This window comes from Sciurus vulgaris (genome assembly GCF_902686455.1).
Source record: "Sciurus vulgaris genome assembly, chromosome: 4".
Classification (NCBI taxonomy): Eukaryota; Metazoa; Chordata; class Mammalia; order Rodentia; family Sciuridae; genus Sciurus; species Sciurus vulgaris.
Genome location: NC_136464.1, coordinates 98878362 through 98896298, shown reverse-complemented (window position 1 = coordinate 98896298; position 17937 = coordinate 98878362). Strand labels below are relative to the sequence as shown.

The following is a 17937-nucleotide window of genomic DNA, read 5'->3' as shown; positions in this document are numbered from 1 at the left end:
TATTGGTTGAGTGGCTGGGATGAAGCTGGGTGGGCAAATTTTGGAGGGAATCCGACTCCTTTGCTGGAGCTGAAGCAACCTTTGCCCTGCCCCCTTCCTTGCTAGGAGGAGACCTGGTGCCTTTAGCTCGGCTCACCCTACCCCACCCCCAATTCTGTAATTTGAAGAAACAGCTTTGTCTTAATATTGTGGTTCCTGTAGTTTTGGTTGTTTTGAGTTTTTTATACCGTGCGGGGCGGGTAGAACAGCGCAGTAACTTCATGACCGATATATCTCATTACATCCTCTGGTGTTGAGTTGGTGTTGCCATACAGTTTGGTTGTAAATCATTTTTTTTTTTTTTTTTTTTAAATCTCCTCTTACTCTAGGGCCAGGAATCACCTTCAGGGCAGTTTGGTGAAGCTTTGGCAGAAATTAATACGGAAAATATCTTCATTGTGAGTCATTTTATCCCATTTTCCTGTTTAATATATTTAGTGCAGTAGTAGGGTGTTCTTCCTGTGAGATTTGCCTCTCTGTTATCTTGAAGGCAAAGAGTAATTACTTGAGTGGCTCTGTCCCCAGAGCCAAGCCAGGATAATTCCCCAGGAAAGCACTCGAGTGGGTGCTGGTATTTACACAACTGCTACTCTCTCAGAGAGTTCCAAAATAGGACTGTTTGTTCCATTTTATAAAATGCTTTGCATTTAACATTTTTGTCTTCCTCTCCAACAGATAGATTTTTTTCCTTATGGACATTTCTTTTTTGGGGGCGGGGTACGGGAATTGAACTCAGGAACACTCAACCACTGAGCCACATCCCCAGCCCCATTTTGTATTTTATGTAGAGACAGGGTCTCACTAAATTGCTAGGGCTTCGCCATCCTCCTGCCTCAGCCTCCCAAACTGCTGGGATTTCAGGCCTGCACCACTGTGACTGGCTTCTTCTGGATTTTTAAAAAATTACTTAAAATAAAATAATTTAAATATAAAAAAAAAAAAACTAATCTCTTGTCTTAAGGTTGTGGAAGAAGGGGAATTTTTTTTGTGTGTCTGCTTGCATTATATTTGAGGAATACTGATTTGTGTACTTTTTTTCTTTTTCTGGTATGGGCCATTGAACTCATGGGCATTTAATCATTGAACCACATCCACAGCCCTTTTTTGTATTTTTTCGTTTAGAGACAGGCTCACTAAGTTGCTGAGGTTGGCTTTGAACTTGCAATCCTTCTGCCTCAGCCTCCCACACCACTTGGATTATAGGCCTTGACCACTGCACCTGGCTGATTGATATATTCTTGACAATACTCCAGCTGCATCACATCAGGAGATACATAATCTAGTTGTAGTAGTACTCCTCATTCTAACATTGACTACTGAATTGGCAGTGACTGATCACTTCATTATGGTTAATGAGCTTTTTCTTTGCTATCAGAAAGTATTATTATGTGTTTCTTGTGGTCCCATGCAGTTACCAGTTCTTCATCTATTCAGTTAATGATTTTAACACCAGTGATGATTTAAAAAAAAATCCAGCTTCTACTTTTATTATGAGGGATTCTGTTGTGTCTTAGGTCTGCCCTATTTTATCCTTTCAACATTGATCGGTTTTCTGTTGTTCATCAAAAAGAAGTTTGTGCCAGGCAAGATGGTACACACCTGTAATCCCAGCAGCTGCAGAGGCTGAGGCAGAGGATCGAGAGTTCAAAGCCAACCTTAGCAACTTAGCGAGGCACTTAGCAACTCATGGAGACCCTGTCTCTAAATAATATACAAGAAAGGCCTGGGGATGTGACTCAGTGGTCAAGCACCCCAGGGTTCAATCCCCGGTAAAACCCCTGCCCCCCAAAATAAAAAGAAGTTTGTGATTCACTTATTCCCCATGCTTCCATAGTAGTATTACAGCCTTCCCTTTGCCTGAGTTGCTCCCTGCAAATAAAAATTTTTTTAGTACTAGAGATTTAACCCAGGGCCACTTTACCACTGAGCTACTTCCCCAGCCCTTTTGTTTTTTACTTTGAGACAGCATCTTGTTGAGTTGGTTAGGGCCTTGCTAAGTTGTTGAGGTTGGCTTTGAACTTGCAGTCCTCCTGTCTCAGGCTCTCAAGCAGCTGGAGTTGCAGGCATTGCCCCTGGACTCAGCTGCAAATGTAAGCTTAATTGCACTTGTTTTATTCTTTCTTTTTATTTTCTTTCATGAAAATTGAGCCCAAGGCTGACCTATACTCACAGCCCTACATTTAACTTCTTATACAGTACTTTTAAGCCACACCCCTTTAATCTAAGGATAAAATGACAGAATATAGAGTTGTGTGTCTAGCTCTAAGGAATAGAAATTACCTCAATTGGATAATTTTTACAGGATGTCTAGAATAGTAACATTGCACATTCCATAGAAGTTTAGTGAGATGATGGGATGTGGGTGTGGTTCTAGAGCTATGATGGATCTTTTGTAGGAGAAGGCATTTAATGAGAACCAAAAATAAAAAGATTGTCCAGGTAATATGTCACTGACTTAGTTATTACTGTTTTCCTCAACAAAAGTCATGAGGTATTTATACCATACTGTTGTGCAGAGGATTTGCTTTTGGTGCCAGCCATAATAAGGTTCAAATCTCTGCACTTTTGTTTAGTGTGGCAAGTCACTTATTCTGTGAGACTTTGTTATGTGACATTCTACAAATGAATAAAATAAGTCTGTCTTCCCAAGATTGTTATGAGGATTGTAAAATTCCTGGGCCATAAATTATGGAACACACACGTAAACACACATGTATTTAGTTAATGGTAATTAATGATATATATATATATATATTTTTTTTTTTGGTTCTAGAAATTGAACCCAGGGTCTTAATATATGTTAGGCAAGCACACTATCATCTAGCTGCATCCCCAGCCCTCTTTATTTTTTATTTTTTTTAATTTTGAGACAGGGTTTTATTAGTTGCTGAGGCTGTCCTTGAACTTGTGCTCTTCCTGCCTCAGCCTTAGTACTTGGGATTACAAGCATATACCATAAACTCAGCCTATAACTCTGTGTGCCTGCGTGTGGGCGGGTGCTAAGCATGTGCTATACTACTGAGCTACTTCCCAACCCTATAAGTATATAGAATCTTGTCTTCTTTTTTTCTTTATATCCTGAGATTTCCTCAATTTCATCTTTCTATCCTTTTATTGTTTTATTTCCATTACTAAGTGTTTAATTTCTAGCACCTCTTTTTTGAATTAGAAATGGTAAAAATTTTAATGATGTTTACTCATCCGTTATCCATCTAGTCATGTGATTTTTCATTTTATCTTTTCTTTTTCCTGCAATATCTCATGTTTGTTTTTCCTCCTTATTTTTCATGTTAGAGGCTTTCCCCAAATACTTCTAATTCATTTTTTTGGTTCATTTCTGTTTACTTGTTCTTTTTAGTTATATATGACAGAATATATTTTGACATTATACATACATGAAGTATAACTTCCCATTCTTATGGTTGCACATGATCCAGAGTTACACTAGTTGTATGTTCATATATGAACATAGGAAAATTATGTCTGACTCATTCTACTGGCTTTCCTATTCCCATCTCTCCATTCATTTTCCTTTGTCTAATCCAATGAACTTTATTCTTCCCTCCCACCTCCTTATCGTGTGTTAGTGTCTGCATATCAGAGCATTTGGCCTTTGGTTTTTTGGGGTTGGCTTATTTCACTTACCATGATAGTCTCCAGTGTCATCCATTTACTGGCAAATGCCATAATTTCATTCTTTATGGCTGAAGTACTTCTAATTCTTGACTGGCCTAGTTATGAATAAGAATCATGAACTACAAGCTGGACATGGTGGTGCATACTTGTAATCCCAGTAACTTGAGATGCTGAAGCAGGAGGATTACAAGTTCAGAGCCAGCCTCAGCAATTTATCAAGGCCCTAAGCAACTTAGGATCTATCTCAAAAAAAAAGGAGGTGGGTATGGGGCTCAGTGGTTAAATGCCCCTGGGTTCAATCCCTGTTTAAAAAAAAAAAAATTGTGAACTACAAAACAGATTGGAAGAATGAGAGGTGTGAGCAGGACTTTAAGTTTAGAGTTCTGATGTAGAGTGAAATTTTTGCCAGTTGATGGGGAACTCCATGGGTCATTATCTTTAGATCTTTCCTTTTTGCTGTTCTTAATTCTGCAGGGAAGTCTGAGAAGTCTTCCAGAGAAGAGCCTGCTTCCTGGAATATAGAGGTCTGGATGCAAGTTCTCTCGGAATCAAATGGGAGAGGGAGTATTTCATATGCATTCATTGTGCTTGGTGCACCTTGAATATCTTATGTTCTATCCTCACTAAAGAATTGAATTTGAGAACTGTGATAAGATGGGAAAAAGACCTGTCACTATCAACGTAATAGGAGGGAAGGGTCTAGGACTATCTCCCAGCTTCCTTATTTTAGCTTTCTACCCACACTTTTCCAGGGAAATCTGATACAACAGGTTTCTAAGACTTTTGATAACTATAATATAAATCAGGATGGATCTTAGCTTTTTCCATCATTATTTGAGGGTTTTTGTCAGATCAGCTTAGTTATTCTTTTCCTCTTCTGCTTATAAGATTTTGTTGCTTTGATTTCTTCTTGTTCTTCTATTCCTTGTGTGGGTAGACCTTTACTGTTTAGGGGAGTTTTGGAAAGAAGTGGTTAGTTGTGTTATCATTCCACCATCTTAATCCCTATCAGGCTACTGATTTCTAGACAGTAATTTTGTACCTAGGCACTGCAGTAATTTTCTTGCTCTTTGTACTAGTGGTTCATTTGATTCTTCTTTCTCTTACCTTGTTGCATTTGTTAGTACCTTCAGAATCATGGTACTATTTCTGGTTTTAAATGAGAATGGTTACAGCATATATACTCACTTACATGAATCTGGCTTTGGAGTTGAACTTTTTTATATTGAAAAAATCTGTTAGGAATTGATAAGTCCACAGAGATGCTGAAGAATAACATGTAAATATAACAACCTTCAGGGGAAGAAAACTACAGTTACTACTGAGAATTTGCCTTTTTTTTTTTTTTTTTTTTTTTAATGTGCTTCACCTTTAGTATGCTAAGCATGCAGTCTGCCACTGAGCTACACCTACCTATCAAGTCTGGGATTTAAAACTAGATGAATACTTAATTTGTTTTTTCAGGCTATATGACTGTAGCAAACTGAGGGTTAAAGAGTAACCTTTCTAATAGGCAACTGGATAGAGACAGAAAGTAGATTAAGTGATTGAGGCTGGGGGAAAGAGGAGAAAATGGGAATGACTGCTAATGGTTGTAGAGTTTGTTTCTTGTGTGATGAATCTTCTAAAATTGATTGCTGTGATGGTTGCACAACTTTGTGAACATAATAAAAGCTATTAGATTATACCCTGTGTGAATTTTAAGATGTGTTGATAGTATCTTATCAAAGCAATTTGTAAATTAAAAAGAATTCCCTTTCTATTTTTTTTTTCTGTGAGAAGAGGAAAATAGGGCCTAACAACCACAGTAAGATACCATGAACTTGATACAGCCCTTTTCCAGAAATTCCTCGTCTATGTTGTTTATTCAAATATAGAAAGGTTTGAAAGAATTGATATATGTTACCACTTTTTCAAGTTTATATAGTTCATATAATTATAATCTCTTTCCTTGAAAATCAGCCTCCTAATAAGCTTAATGGATGAATATTAACCATGATACCAGCTTTTTGTTTCTTTTATATTATAATCTTTTAAACTGGTTCTTTATATTCTTTTATTTTTTTATTTTTAATTTTTTAATTTTTTTTTCCATAAAAGTTTTATTTATCCCCACAACAACCCTGTGACATAGGGTGATCAGGGCATTTGAAGATGAGAAAACTAAATCTACATTACTTTTTCATGGCTATACTGCATAGTAATTAAGTAGAAATTAAGATTTTTAAATGTCCATGCCTTTATACTGATTTATGTGGAAACAGGTAGAGAGAATATTAACTCCCCCCTACTTTAATGCCAAAAGGACACTGCCTTGAAAAATCCCATTCAAAAGATGAAAGTATTTCATTGTTTATTTCTACAAAGATTTATAAAATAAAAAAAATGAAATATTTTACAGTTTACATATATATATATATATATGTGTGTGTGTGTGTGTCTCATTCAGGGACATATCCTTCAGCTGTGTATATGATCAACTATTCCAAGTCCTAGAAATGCAAACTTAAAAAAGTATGAAAGACAAAAATGATAATGAGCAATAGCCTCAATCTTCTTTATTATTCCTCCATGTATCTTGAATAAGTTCTGTGAAATCTGGTCCTAGTTTTCAAAAAGAGAAAAATTACAAAAAAAAATTTTTTTTAAACTTCCACAGATATTTCTGATAAACTTTCATTTTGTTGCCTACTGTGAAATCACTGTCTCATCATTTAAAACAGGGATTTCCCAAACCTGGCTTTTAGAATCACCAGGAAAAGCTTTAAAAAAATGCCAAACTCTCACCAGGTGCTGTGGTGCACGCCTGTAATCCCAGCAGCTTGGGAGGCTGAGGCAGGAGGATGGCAAGTTAGAAGCCAGCCTCAGCAACAGTGAGGCACTAAGCAACTCAGACCCTATCTCTAATTAAAATACAAAACAGGGCTGGGGATGTGGCTCAGTGATCAAGTACCCCAGAATTGAATCCCCAGGACCCCCCTACCCCTGCAAAAAAACAAACCAAAAAACCCAAACTCTCCAAATTATAGTTATAGTGTGTACATGTGTGAATACGTAACAACAGATCCCATCATTACATACAACTCTACATGGGGGAAAACCTCTCTGGCCCCATTTTAGACAGTGAAGACAGTTTTCTGGAGGTAGGCTTTGGAAATCGATTTGAAAAGCTCCTCAAAACAACTTTGTGGTGGGGGAGGGCAGCACAGGAGATTGACCCCAGGGGTACTCTACATTGACCTGTATCCCCAGCCTTTTTAATTATTGTTTTTAAAGTTTGAGACAAGGTCTTACCATGTTGCCTCAAATGAACTTTGATCTTCCTACCTCAGCCTCCAGAGTTGTGGGATTACAGGACCCAGCTCCTTACTTAGGGTAATTCTAATGAAATGTGAGGTTCGAGAATCACCAATGTATCTTAAAATACTAGTATCTCAAAATCATAAATTTGTATTTTATTTTTTATTTTTATTTTTGGTATTGCTGGGCATCAAACTCAGGACCCTACATAGGCACTTTACCCCACTGATCTACACTCCCAGCAGTTATTTGTCTTTTAAACTGCTTCATCTTACTTAACTTTTTGGCACCAAGGATTGAACCCAACAGTACTAAGCCATATCCCCAGCCCATTTTTCTAATTTTTATTTTGAGGCAGGGTCTCACCAAATTGCTGAGACTGGCTTTGAATTTGTAATCCTCCTGCCTCAACCTCCCAAGCTGCTGGGATTACAGGCCTGTGTTACCGCACTGCCCCCTGCCCAACTGCTTTGTTTTAATTTTGATTTTTTTTATTGTAGTAAATTGGCTTATCTTTTGTGTACACAGGCAGAATGCTAGTGTATATTTGGGAGTGCTAGTGCCTGTATGCCTGGAATGGGTTTGGTGCTGGGGATTGAACCCTGGGCCTCAAGCATTAGCTAGGTAAGCGTTCTGCCTTTGAGTTAAACTCCCAGCCCAAATTGGCTCATCTAAAAAAGACAAGTAATATTTAAACATTGTTTTCCCATTAATTACATATAACATGGTAGCTATGAAGTAGGTTCTAAAGTTTGATTTCTTGGATTTGAATCCTGACTACCTTTTTTAGTCATGAAGACTTAGGCCAGGTGTTCTGATTTTTAGTTTCCTTATTGGTAAAGTAGAAAAAAATAGTAGTTCCTACCTCATGTAGGTAATTGTTAACTGAGATAATATATTTAAAGGCATAACACTTATTAAGAATAAACATTACGTATTACATGACTGACTGTAACATCAACTTATCAAATTTTAGAATAAAAATGTTAGCATATTCCAATACAAGGTATTTAAAATGGAATAATGACGGCCTTGTGAAGTGAGTTTTCCTAATCCTTGAACACCTGTACAGTTCTACCCACTTTCATCCTCTCGAGTTTCTACAATCAAAAAATTGAGGTTAACAATGTATAAACTGCTGGGTGTGGTGGCGCATGCCTATAATCCCACTGGTTGGGGAGGCTGAGGCAGGAGGATTGAGAGTTCAAAGCCAGCCTCAGCAAAATGGAGTTAATAAGCAACTCAGTGAGACCCTGTCTCTAATAAAAAAAAATTTGGGGAAAAAAAAAAAAAAAGGCTGATATGGCTCAGTGGTTGAGTGCCTCTGGGTTCAATCCCCAGTACCCCTCCCCCCGCCAAAAATGTATAAGCTGCCATCTACCATTGATACATACTTATATACATTTCAGTTATACTTATTTTTGCCCCTTAAGATGGAAATGATTTTTATCTATGATTGATTTCACTACCACCTGTGGATGTCTTCTTTTTCCTGTCTGCTTAAGAGCTGTGCTTTACTTCAGTTTTCATTTCTATAGATTCTTCAACTGTTGTCTGCTGGATCCTTTCCTTCATCATAGCTTCCTATGTAAATAAGTACACAAAAAATGTTTGCAGAGTATAACAAGAATAGTTAAGAATTTGTGACCTAGGGCTAGGGCTGTATTGCTGTGGTAGAGTGCCTACCTGGCATGCATGAAACCTTGGATTCAATCCCTAGTACCACCAAAAAAAAAAAAAAAAAAAAAGAAAGAAAAAAAAATCCTGTGAGCTGTTTGTAGTTGGAGTCCTGAGTTTTAGTTTTAGTTCTAGGTTTACCTGAAATAGTCAAGTTAGCTTCTCTGACATTTTTCTGATCAGTACAATAGACTATATTATACCTATCATTATGAAGTTGTTCTGAGAATGTACATAAAAAGCACATAACATAATGTCTGGCACAAAAGAACTTCACCTCCCTGGACAAACACAAGAAAGATTCAAAAAGATATAATAGTGAAGTTATATCAGAAGCAAAGAATTTGAAAAAATAATAACAAAAGACTAGGAGAATAGGGATTAGTTAATATCAAAGATACTGTGGTAGATTAAAGCATAAATAGCTAGGTACCTGTGCATGCCAGCAAGTGGGAGGGCTGAGGCAGAAGTATTATAAGTTCAAGACCAGCCTCAGCAACTTAGTGAGATCCTGTCTCACAAAAAAAAAAAAAAGTGCCAGATATGTAGTTTAGTGCTTAAGTGCCTCTGGGTTCAATTCCCAGCACAAAACATAAATGAGTAAATAACTTATATGGAGTATTATATTAGATCTTTGGGTTATTGGTGCTAAATAGAATTTTGTCGCTAAATTTTCTAACTCATAAGAGTATAAGTATTTTTTCACTATCAATGATGAATAGCTTTAAGTGAATACTCTAATATTAGAGTAAATTTTTTAAAATTGTAAATGGATACTGTTATGATGTTGTATGTGAGGTGTCCCCCAAAAGCTCACATGTGAGACAATGCAGGAAGGTTCACATGGGGCTGGGGTTGTGGCTCAGTGGTAGAGCGCTCTCCTAGCATGCATGAGGCCCTGGGTTCAATCCTCAGCACCACATAAAAATAAAATAAAGGTATCTAAACTAAAAAAAAAAAAAAAAATTATAACTACAACTAAAAAAAAAAAAATTATTAAAAAAAAAAAGTTCAGAGGAGAAATGATTGACTTGAGAGAGTCTTAACCTAATCAGTTAATTAATCCCTGATGGGATTACCTGAGTGGTCATTGGAGGCAGGTGGAGTGTGGCTATGTGGTATGTATTTTGTATCTGGCGAGTGGAGTCTCTCTCTCTCTGCTGCTGCTGGATCATGATATGAGCCACTTCCTTCCATCAATTCCCTCCACCATGATGTTCTGCCTCACTTTGAGCCTGAGGAATGAAGCCTGCTGTATATGGATTGAGACCTCTGAAACCATGAGCCCTCAGATAAAATTTTCTTCCTCTGAAATTTTGCTGGTCAAATCCTTTTAGTCACTGCAGTCAAAAAGCTGACTAAAACAGACACAATATCTTTATTTTATTTAATTTTTTATTTGGTGCTGAGAATCGAGCCCAGTGCCTCACATGTGCTAGGCAAGTGTTCTACCAGTGAGCCACAACCCCAGTCCAAGTAGATGTTTTTTAAAGGACCAAAAATTAAATAATTAATTTACATCAGACTCTAAAAAATAAACATTAAATGGTTAACAGTAGAGGAAAAAGTGGAATGAGTATTTGCTTTTTCTCTAAAAGTTGAGATGAGAAATCATGTAATATGTTTTAATGCAAAAAACATGATAAAGCTTTTTTTTTTTTTCTTTTGTCTGTCTCTTACAGGTTCCTTGGCATGGATAAATGTTCAGTGAGAGGATTAAAATTGACCAGACAGATTCCTGCTTTGTTAGGGAGTACAGCCATGGCAGCTAGTCTCGTGGACATAGAAAATGCACGTGGTGATTCAATTAGTTCTTTAGTCAATAGATCTAGAAACTCATCAATGGAAGATGAGGATGATGTTGTATTTATTGAATCAGTACAACCTCCTTCAATTTCTACAGTAACTGATCAGAGAAATTTTATATGTACGTCATCAAAACATAAACCACAAGGAAATCATCCCATATTTCTGCCTTCCTCAAAAGATTTGGCTTCTCAGAAGGGAAATATATGTGAGACAATTGTTATTGATGATGAAGAGGACATAGAAACAAATGGAGGGGAGGAGAAAAATTCTTCCAATTTTACTGAATGGGGACTCCCTGCAACTAAAAATAATACCAAAGATTTGGATTTCTCCACTTCCAGTCTTTCAAGAAGTAAGGTAAATGCAGGAATGGGTAATAGAGTTATCACTACAGAATTGACTCTGAAATACATATTACTAATATTACAACCTTAGAAACAGGTGTAATGCTGGGCAAGATATGAACTTAATAATTACACATATAACATCACTATAGAATACCAACTTGGGAGATGTCGCTAAAGGACTTCAGTCAAGTAATTTTGGTGTTAATATACAAACATACACCCCATCTTTAACTTCACAGACCAAGACTGGAGTAAGACCTTTTAATCCTGGTAGAATGAATGTGGCAGGAGACGTATTTCAGAATGGAGGCTTTGCAACTCATCATAATCCTGGTAAGCAGTCGGTGATATTATTTGCCTTCTCTATCAAGTGAATAAACTTTTAGATGTTGTACTTAATACCTATTTATATCTAGTTACATTCTGTATGAAGTAATTCTCTTAGCTTTAATATTGACAGTATATTTTACATAATAAAACTGTACAGTCTACTTATTTTATGAAATTTTGGGACGTTAATCTTATTTTATCCAATGTGATTTACATCTAAAGTGTTTTAGTTGAAAATGTTCTTAGCAGGACAGTAGATTGAGACAGACATTATTACCCTGTACACATGTATGAAAAGAATTTTTTAAAAAAATATATCACTGTCAAAAAAAGCTAATGAAAAAATTATAATGCACCAATAAAAATATGAACAAATAAAAATAAAATCTTAAAATAAAATTAAAATTTTTTTTCCAAATTTGAAAAAAGAAAACCTTCTTAACTACTACCACTACTCTTGTTTATTTTAATATGAAAATTTGTACAGTTGAGGATATACATGTTGATAAATCATGCGCTTAGTATGCCTGAGGCCCTGGGTTCAGTCACTAGCAGCAGAAATAATAAACAAATAAAAAAGTATTATAGGGCTGGGGATACAGCTTAGTTGGTAGAGTGCTTGCCTCGCATGCACAAGGCCCTGGGTTCAATCCCCAGCACCAAAAAAAAAAAAAAAAAAAAAGTATTATAGAGTAAAAAGATGGATAGTGAACTGAAAGAACAAAATAATATTATGTAATAATAAATTTTTAATTTGTAATTATGTAACTTGACATTTCAGCTTTTGCTTTTTATTTGCTTTTGGGCTGCTTGTCTATGATTTTAGTTTTTTTAAAAATATTTTATTTTTACAGATACATTTTGATTTATTGTACACAAATGGGGTACAGCTTTTCATTTCTATGGTTGTACACAATGTATATTCACGCATTCATGTAATCATACATATGTATAGAGTAATACTATCTGTTTCATTCTACTGTTTTTCCATCCCCACCCCCTCCCACCCCTTTTTCCTCTACACTATCCAAAGTTCCTTCATTCTTCTCTTTGCCCCGCCACCCCCCATCGTTATATATTGTCATGTACTTATCAGAGAAAACATTTGGCCTTTGGTTTTTTGGGCTTGGCCTGTTTCACTTAGCATGATATTTTTCACTTTCATCCATTTACCAGCAAATGCCATGATTTTATTCTTCTTTATGGCTGAGTAATATTCCATTGTGTATACACCACAGTTTCTTTATCCATTCGTCAATTGAAAGGCATCTACGTTGATTCACAATCTAGCTATTGTGGATTGAGCTGCTATGAACATTGATGTGCCTGCATCACTGTAGTATTCTGATTTTAAGTCCTTTGGGTATAAGCCGAGGAGTGGGATAGCTGGGTCAAATGATGGGTCCATTCCAGGCTTTTTGAGGAATCTCCATATTGCTTTCCAGAGTGGCTGTACCAATTTGCAACTCCACTAGCAATGTATGAGTGTGCCTTTTTTTCAACATTCACACCAAGACTTATTATTGCTTGTGTTCTTGATAATAGCCATTCTTTTTTTTTTTTTTTTTTTTTTTTTTTTTTTTTTTTTTTGCAATCCTCATGTGTATTTTATTTCCATTGAAAAATATCTATATAAAATTTTGGTCCACTTTTTTCTCCTTTACTTCAACCATTCAAGATTGAGTATTTTACAAGTAAAAGCAGAATCACATATCTAACGAGAACTAAATATTTCACATCATTAAATTAATAGGATTTAACTGAATTAGGCTTGCTCTTTATTATTTTTCAGGAACAATAATTCATCTATCCTGTGTGTTATTTTCCCTGTACTTTAGTTTACTTGAGTGACTATATACTGAGTGTCCCTTCTCCCATATTCAGCAATGAGTGTACATAAGTGTAATTTATAACTGGATTCATTATCTGTATTTGATTTATGTCAAATCCCTCCATGATATGGTATTTCCACGATAACTGCAGATATTTTAGTCACACGTACACTTTCAACATCGCAAAAAATCAAGATGTTAATTTTAAAGACGTGATGAGACTAACACTGCCCACTTATAGACTCGCTGTTGTGAGAGGTCCTTGGATAGCTACTGCTACAATCTCAATGTGTGCTCCTTTGGGTAAAGCAGCAATCTGGTAAGCACTCTAGCAGGAAGATTACTCTTGAAATATTGTTTGTAGATTTCATTGACACTATTGAAGTCATTCATGTCAGCCAGCAAAACAGTTGCTTTGACAACATTAGTGAAGTCACAGCCTGCAGCTTTCAGAATTTCACCCATGTTTGTGAGAGCTTGTTTACTTTCTGCTGCTATCCCTCCTGGTACAAGCTGTCCACTAGAAAGGGCCATGCCTATCTGTCCAGAGATGTAAATGGTCCTGTCCACTAACACTGCTTGACTGTAGGGACCAATGGCTCCTGGGGCTTTCACAGTGCTGATCGCTTTTCTGATCAGGGACAACGTATCTAATCCTTTTTTTCCTCACATCGCTTCAGGAAAAGAAACCCCTTCCCCAGCCCTGCCTGCTTCTCGCCCCACAACTGACCAGCCCTGGACAGAGTCTCGATAATAGCCATTCTAATTGGAGTTAGATGAAATCTTAGGATGGTTTTAATTTGCATTTCTCCAATTACTAGAGATGATGAGCACTTTTTCATATATTTGTTGATCACCTGTATATTTTCTTCTGTGAAGTGTCTGCCCATTTCCTTAGCCCATTTATTGATTGGGTTCTTTCTATTTTGGGTGTAAAGTGTTTTCAGTTCTTTATAAACTTTGGAGATTAGTGCTGTGTCTGAAGTGTGTGTGGAAAAGATTTTCTCCCACTCTGTAGGCTCTCTTTTCACATTGTTGATTATTTCCTGTGCTGAGAAAAAACTTTTTAGTTTGAATCTATCCCATTTATTGATTCTTGCTTTTATTTTTTGCGCTATGGGGGTCTTGTTAAGGAAGTCTGGTCCTAAGCCTACATGATGGAAATTTGGGCCTAATTTTTCTTCTATTTGGTGAAGGGTCTCAGGTCTAATTCCTAGATCCTTGATCCATTTTGAGTTGAGTTTTGTACAGGGTGAGAGATAGGGGTTTAGTTTCATTTTACTGCATATGGATTTCCAGTTTTCCCAGAACCATTTGTTGAACAGGCTATCTTTTCTCCATTGCAAGTTTTTGGCACCTTTGTCTAGTATAAGGTTACTGTACTTATGTGGGTATGTCTCCGTATCTTCTCTCCTGTACCATTTATCTACCTGTCTATCTTGGTGCCAGTACCATGCTATTTTTGTTACTACTGCCCTATAGTAGAGTTTAAGGTCTGTTATAGTGATACCTCCTGCATCACTCTTCCTGCACAGATTTGCTTTGGCTGTTCTGGGTCTTTTGTTCTTCCAGATGAATGTCATGATTGCCTTTTCTGTTTCTATGAGAAATGTCATAGGGATTTTAATTGGAATTGCATTAAATCTGTATAGTGCCTTTGGAAGTATGGCCATTTTGATGATAATAATTCTGCCTATCCAAGAACGTGGGAGATCTTTCCATCTTCTAAGGTCTTCCTCAGTTTCTTTCTTCAATGTTTTGTAGTTTTCATCGTAGAGATCTTTGACCTCTTTGGTTAGATTGATTCCCAAGTATTTTATATTTTTCAAGGCTATTGAGAATGGAGTTGTTTTCCTCATTTCCCTTTCAGATATTTCATTGCTTATGTATAAAAATGCTTTAGATTTGTGCATGTTGATTTTTTTATAACCTGTTTTGCTGAATTCATTGATGAGGTCTAAAAGTTTTCTGGAGGAGTTTTTTGGATCCTCTAAATAGAGAATCATGTCATCCGCAAATAGTGACAGCTTAAGTTCCTCTTTTCCTATTTGTATCCCTTTAATTTCTTTAGTCTGTCTAATTGCTCTGGCTAGAATTTCAAGTATGATGTTGAATAGAAGTGGTGAAAGATGGCATCCCTGTCTTGTTCCCGTTTTGAAAGGGAATGCTTTCAGTTTTTCTCCATTAAGAATGATGTTGGCCATGGGCATACAATGTTCAGGTATGTTCCTACTATCCCTATTTTTTCTAGTGTTTTGAGTGTGAAGTGGTGTTGTATTTTGTCGAACGCTTCTTCCGTGTCAAATAAAATAACCATATGATTCTTATCCTTAAGTTTATTGTCATGATGGATTACGTTTATTGATTTATGGATGTTAAACCATCCTTGCATTCCAGGGATGAACTTCACTTGATGGTGGTGCACAATTTTCTTAATATGTTTTTGGATACGGTTTGCCAATATTTTGTTGAGGATCTTTGCATCTATATTCATAAAGGATATTGGTCTAAAATTTTCTTTCCTTGATTTGTCTTTGCCTGGTTTGGGTATGAGGGTGATATTAGCTTCACAGAATGAGTTTGGTTGGGTTCCCTCCTATTTCCTGGAATACTTTAAGAAGTATTGGAATGAGTTCTTCTTTGAAGGTCTTGTAGAACTTGGCTGAGAATCCATCTGGTTCTGGACTTTCCTTGTGGTAGGCTTTTGATGATGGCTTCTTCTATTTCATTGCTTGATATTGATCTGTTTAAATTGTGTATGTCCTGGTTCAGTTTGGGAGGAGCATGTGTCTCTAGAAATTTGTCAATGTGGGCTGGGGATATACCTCAGTTGATAGAATACTTGCCTTGCAAGCACAAGGCCCTGGGTTCAATCCCCAGCACCACAAAAAAAAAAAAAAGAAAAAAAAAAAGAAATTTGTCAATGTCTTTGGTAGTTTCTATTTTGTTGGAATACAGATTTTCAAAGTAGCTTCTCATTATGTTCTGTATCTCAGTGGTGTCTGTCGTGATATTTCCTTTTGCATCACGAATTTTAGTAATTTGAGTCTTCTCTCTCCTTCTCTTTGTTAGTGTGGCTAAGGGTTTGTCTGTTTTGTTTACTTTCTCAAAAAACCAACTTTTTGTTTTGTCAATTTTTTGAATTGTTTCTTTTGTTTCAATTTCATTGATTTCAGCTCTAATTTTAATTATTTCCTGTCTTCTACTACTTTTGCTGTTATTCTGTTCTTCTTTTTCTAGGGCTTTGAGCTGTAATGTTAGGTCATTTAGTTGTTGACTTTTCATTCTTTTCTGGAATGCTCTCCAAGCAATGAATTTTCCTCTTAGTACCGCTTTCATAGTGTCCCAGAGATTTTGATATGTTGTATCATTGTTCTCATTTACCTCTAACAATTTATCTCCTCCCTGATGTTTTTCTGTTATCCATGTTTCATTCAATAGCATATTATTTAGTCTCCAGGTGTTGGAGTTTTTTCTGTTTTTTATTTTGTCATTGATTTCTACTTTCATTCCATTATGATGTGATACAACACAAGGCAGTATCTCTATTTTTTTGCATTTCCTAAGGGCTGCTTTGTGGCATAACATGGTCTCTTTTCGAGAAGGTTCCATGTGCTGTTGAGAAGAAAGTGTATTTGCTTGTTGATGGATGGAATATTCTGTATATGTCTGTTAAGTCTAGGTTATTGATTGTGTTATTGAGTTCTATGGTTTCTTTGTTTGGTTTTTGTTTGGAAGATCTATCCAGTGGTCACAGCGGTGTGTTAAAGTCACCCAGAATTAGTGTGTTGTGGTCTATTTGATTCCTGGAATTGAGAAGGATTTGTTTGATGTACATGGATACACTGTTGTTTGGGGCTAAATATTTACTATCGTTATATCTTCCTGATTTATGGTTCCCTTAAGCAGTATGAAATGTCCTTCTTTATCCCTTCTGACTAACTTTGGCTTGAAGTCCACTTTATCTGAAATAAGAATGGAAAGCCCCGCTTTTTTGGTGAGTCCTTGTGCGTGGTAGGTTTTTTCCCATCCTTTCACCTTCATATATCTTCCCCTCTAGCTGTGCAGATCTGGGATATTGCAGTTTCCCCAATGATCCTAGATTTATAATGACCCTATGGATTTCTGAAACCTTTTCTTTAAGGGCAAGATGAATATCAGCAGTGCCCAGTTCAGACAGTATGCAGCCTGAAACCAAAAATAGCCCCTATGAGGACGTTAATAATATTGTCATAATATACAGAATGAACTCAATTATTATCTTCATTATAACAGTTTCTAATGGAGGACAAAGAGGATACAGAGGGGTGTAGGATGTAGCTGTTAATGGGATAAGAAAAGAATATATAGAAGTTCTTGATCATAGAAAGAGTGCTATTATAATCAAAAGAAGTTGGTTGTTATCATGGAAAAATGGAGAAAGAGACTGAGGGGACAGGTAAACAAAAGGAAAAGAGTGAGAAAAGTAAAGAAATAAAAACTTAAAATTTTTCAATAAGGAGAAAAAAGAAAATCTACACTATAACAGTCATATAGTAATCAAACCTCCCAGTCTTCAGTAGTCTGATGCATGAGAGGTACCTGACAATGAGCTTCAAGTCTCCAGCAGGAGTCTCAGGATGGGATTTGCCCCACCTAAAGATCCGAGCTATGGCTTCCAGAATTATCCAAGATGGCCTCTCTGGCTTCCAAATGTGTTGGCAAATGGGGAGCTGCAGCTTGGGGTGTAGGCGTGGTGTAGGCGTGGTCAGCTGGAGGTCCGGGAGGTGGGGGTTCAGTTGGTCAGGCAGGGGTCCTGGAGGTGGGATGTGGTTGGTCTGGTTGAGGGATCCTGGAGGCAGGGTGCAATCAGTCGGTCTCGGGTCCTGGTGATAGGGCACAGTCAGTCAGTCTGGGGGTCCTGATGGCAGGGAGCAATCAGTTGATGTGAGGGCCTCGGAGGCAGGGAGTGATTGGTCAAGCTGAGG

General features: G+C 36.8%; 1 protein-coding gene and 1 pseudogene across 13 annotated transcripts in view; one reads left to right on the top strand and one right to left on the bottom strand.

Moving 5' to 3' along the window:
- ZMYM5 (zinc finger MYM-type containing 5) overlaps positions 1-17937 on the top strand; it is a 59458-nt gene that overhangs the window by 755 nt on the left and 40766 nt on the right. For 8 of the 12 annotated variants that reach the window (XR_013763661.1, XM_079138852.1, XM_079138848.1 and 5 more), the window contains exons 2-5: positions 369-437; positions 4150-4199; positions 10335-10818; positions 11048-11141. Coding sequence is in view for 11 of the 12 variants with exons in the window: in XM_079138852.1 (XP_078994978.1) it covers positions 10345-10818; positions 11048-11141 (568 nt within the window). In the remaining variant the exon portion in view is untranslated. The other 4 variants (XM_079138856.1, XM_079138854.1, XM_079138855.1 and 1 more) reach the window with 2 other exon arrangements.
- On the bottom strand, positions 12749-13731 carry LOC306660272 (2-iminobutanoate/2-iminopropanoate deaminase-like; annotated as a pseudogene). Its single transcript has 2 exons — positions 13701-13731; positions 12749-13635 (listed from the first exon to the last, which is right to left on the bottom strand). The product of its transcript is annotated as a 2-iminobutanoate/2-iminopropanoate deaminase-like (transcript).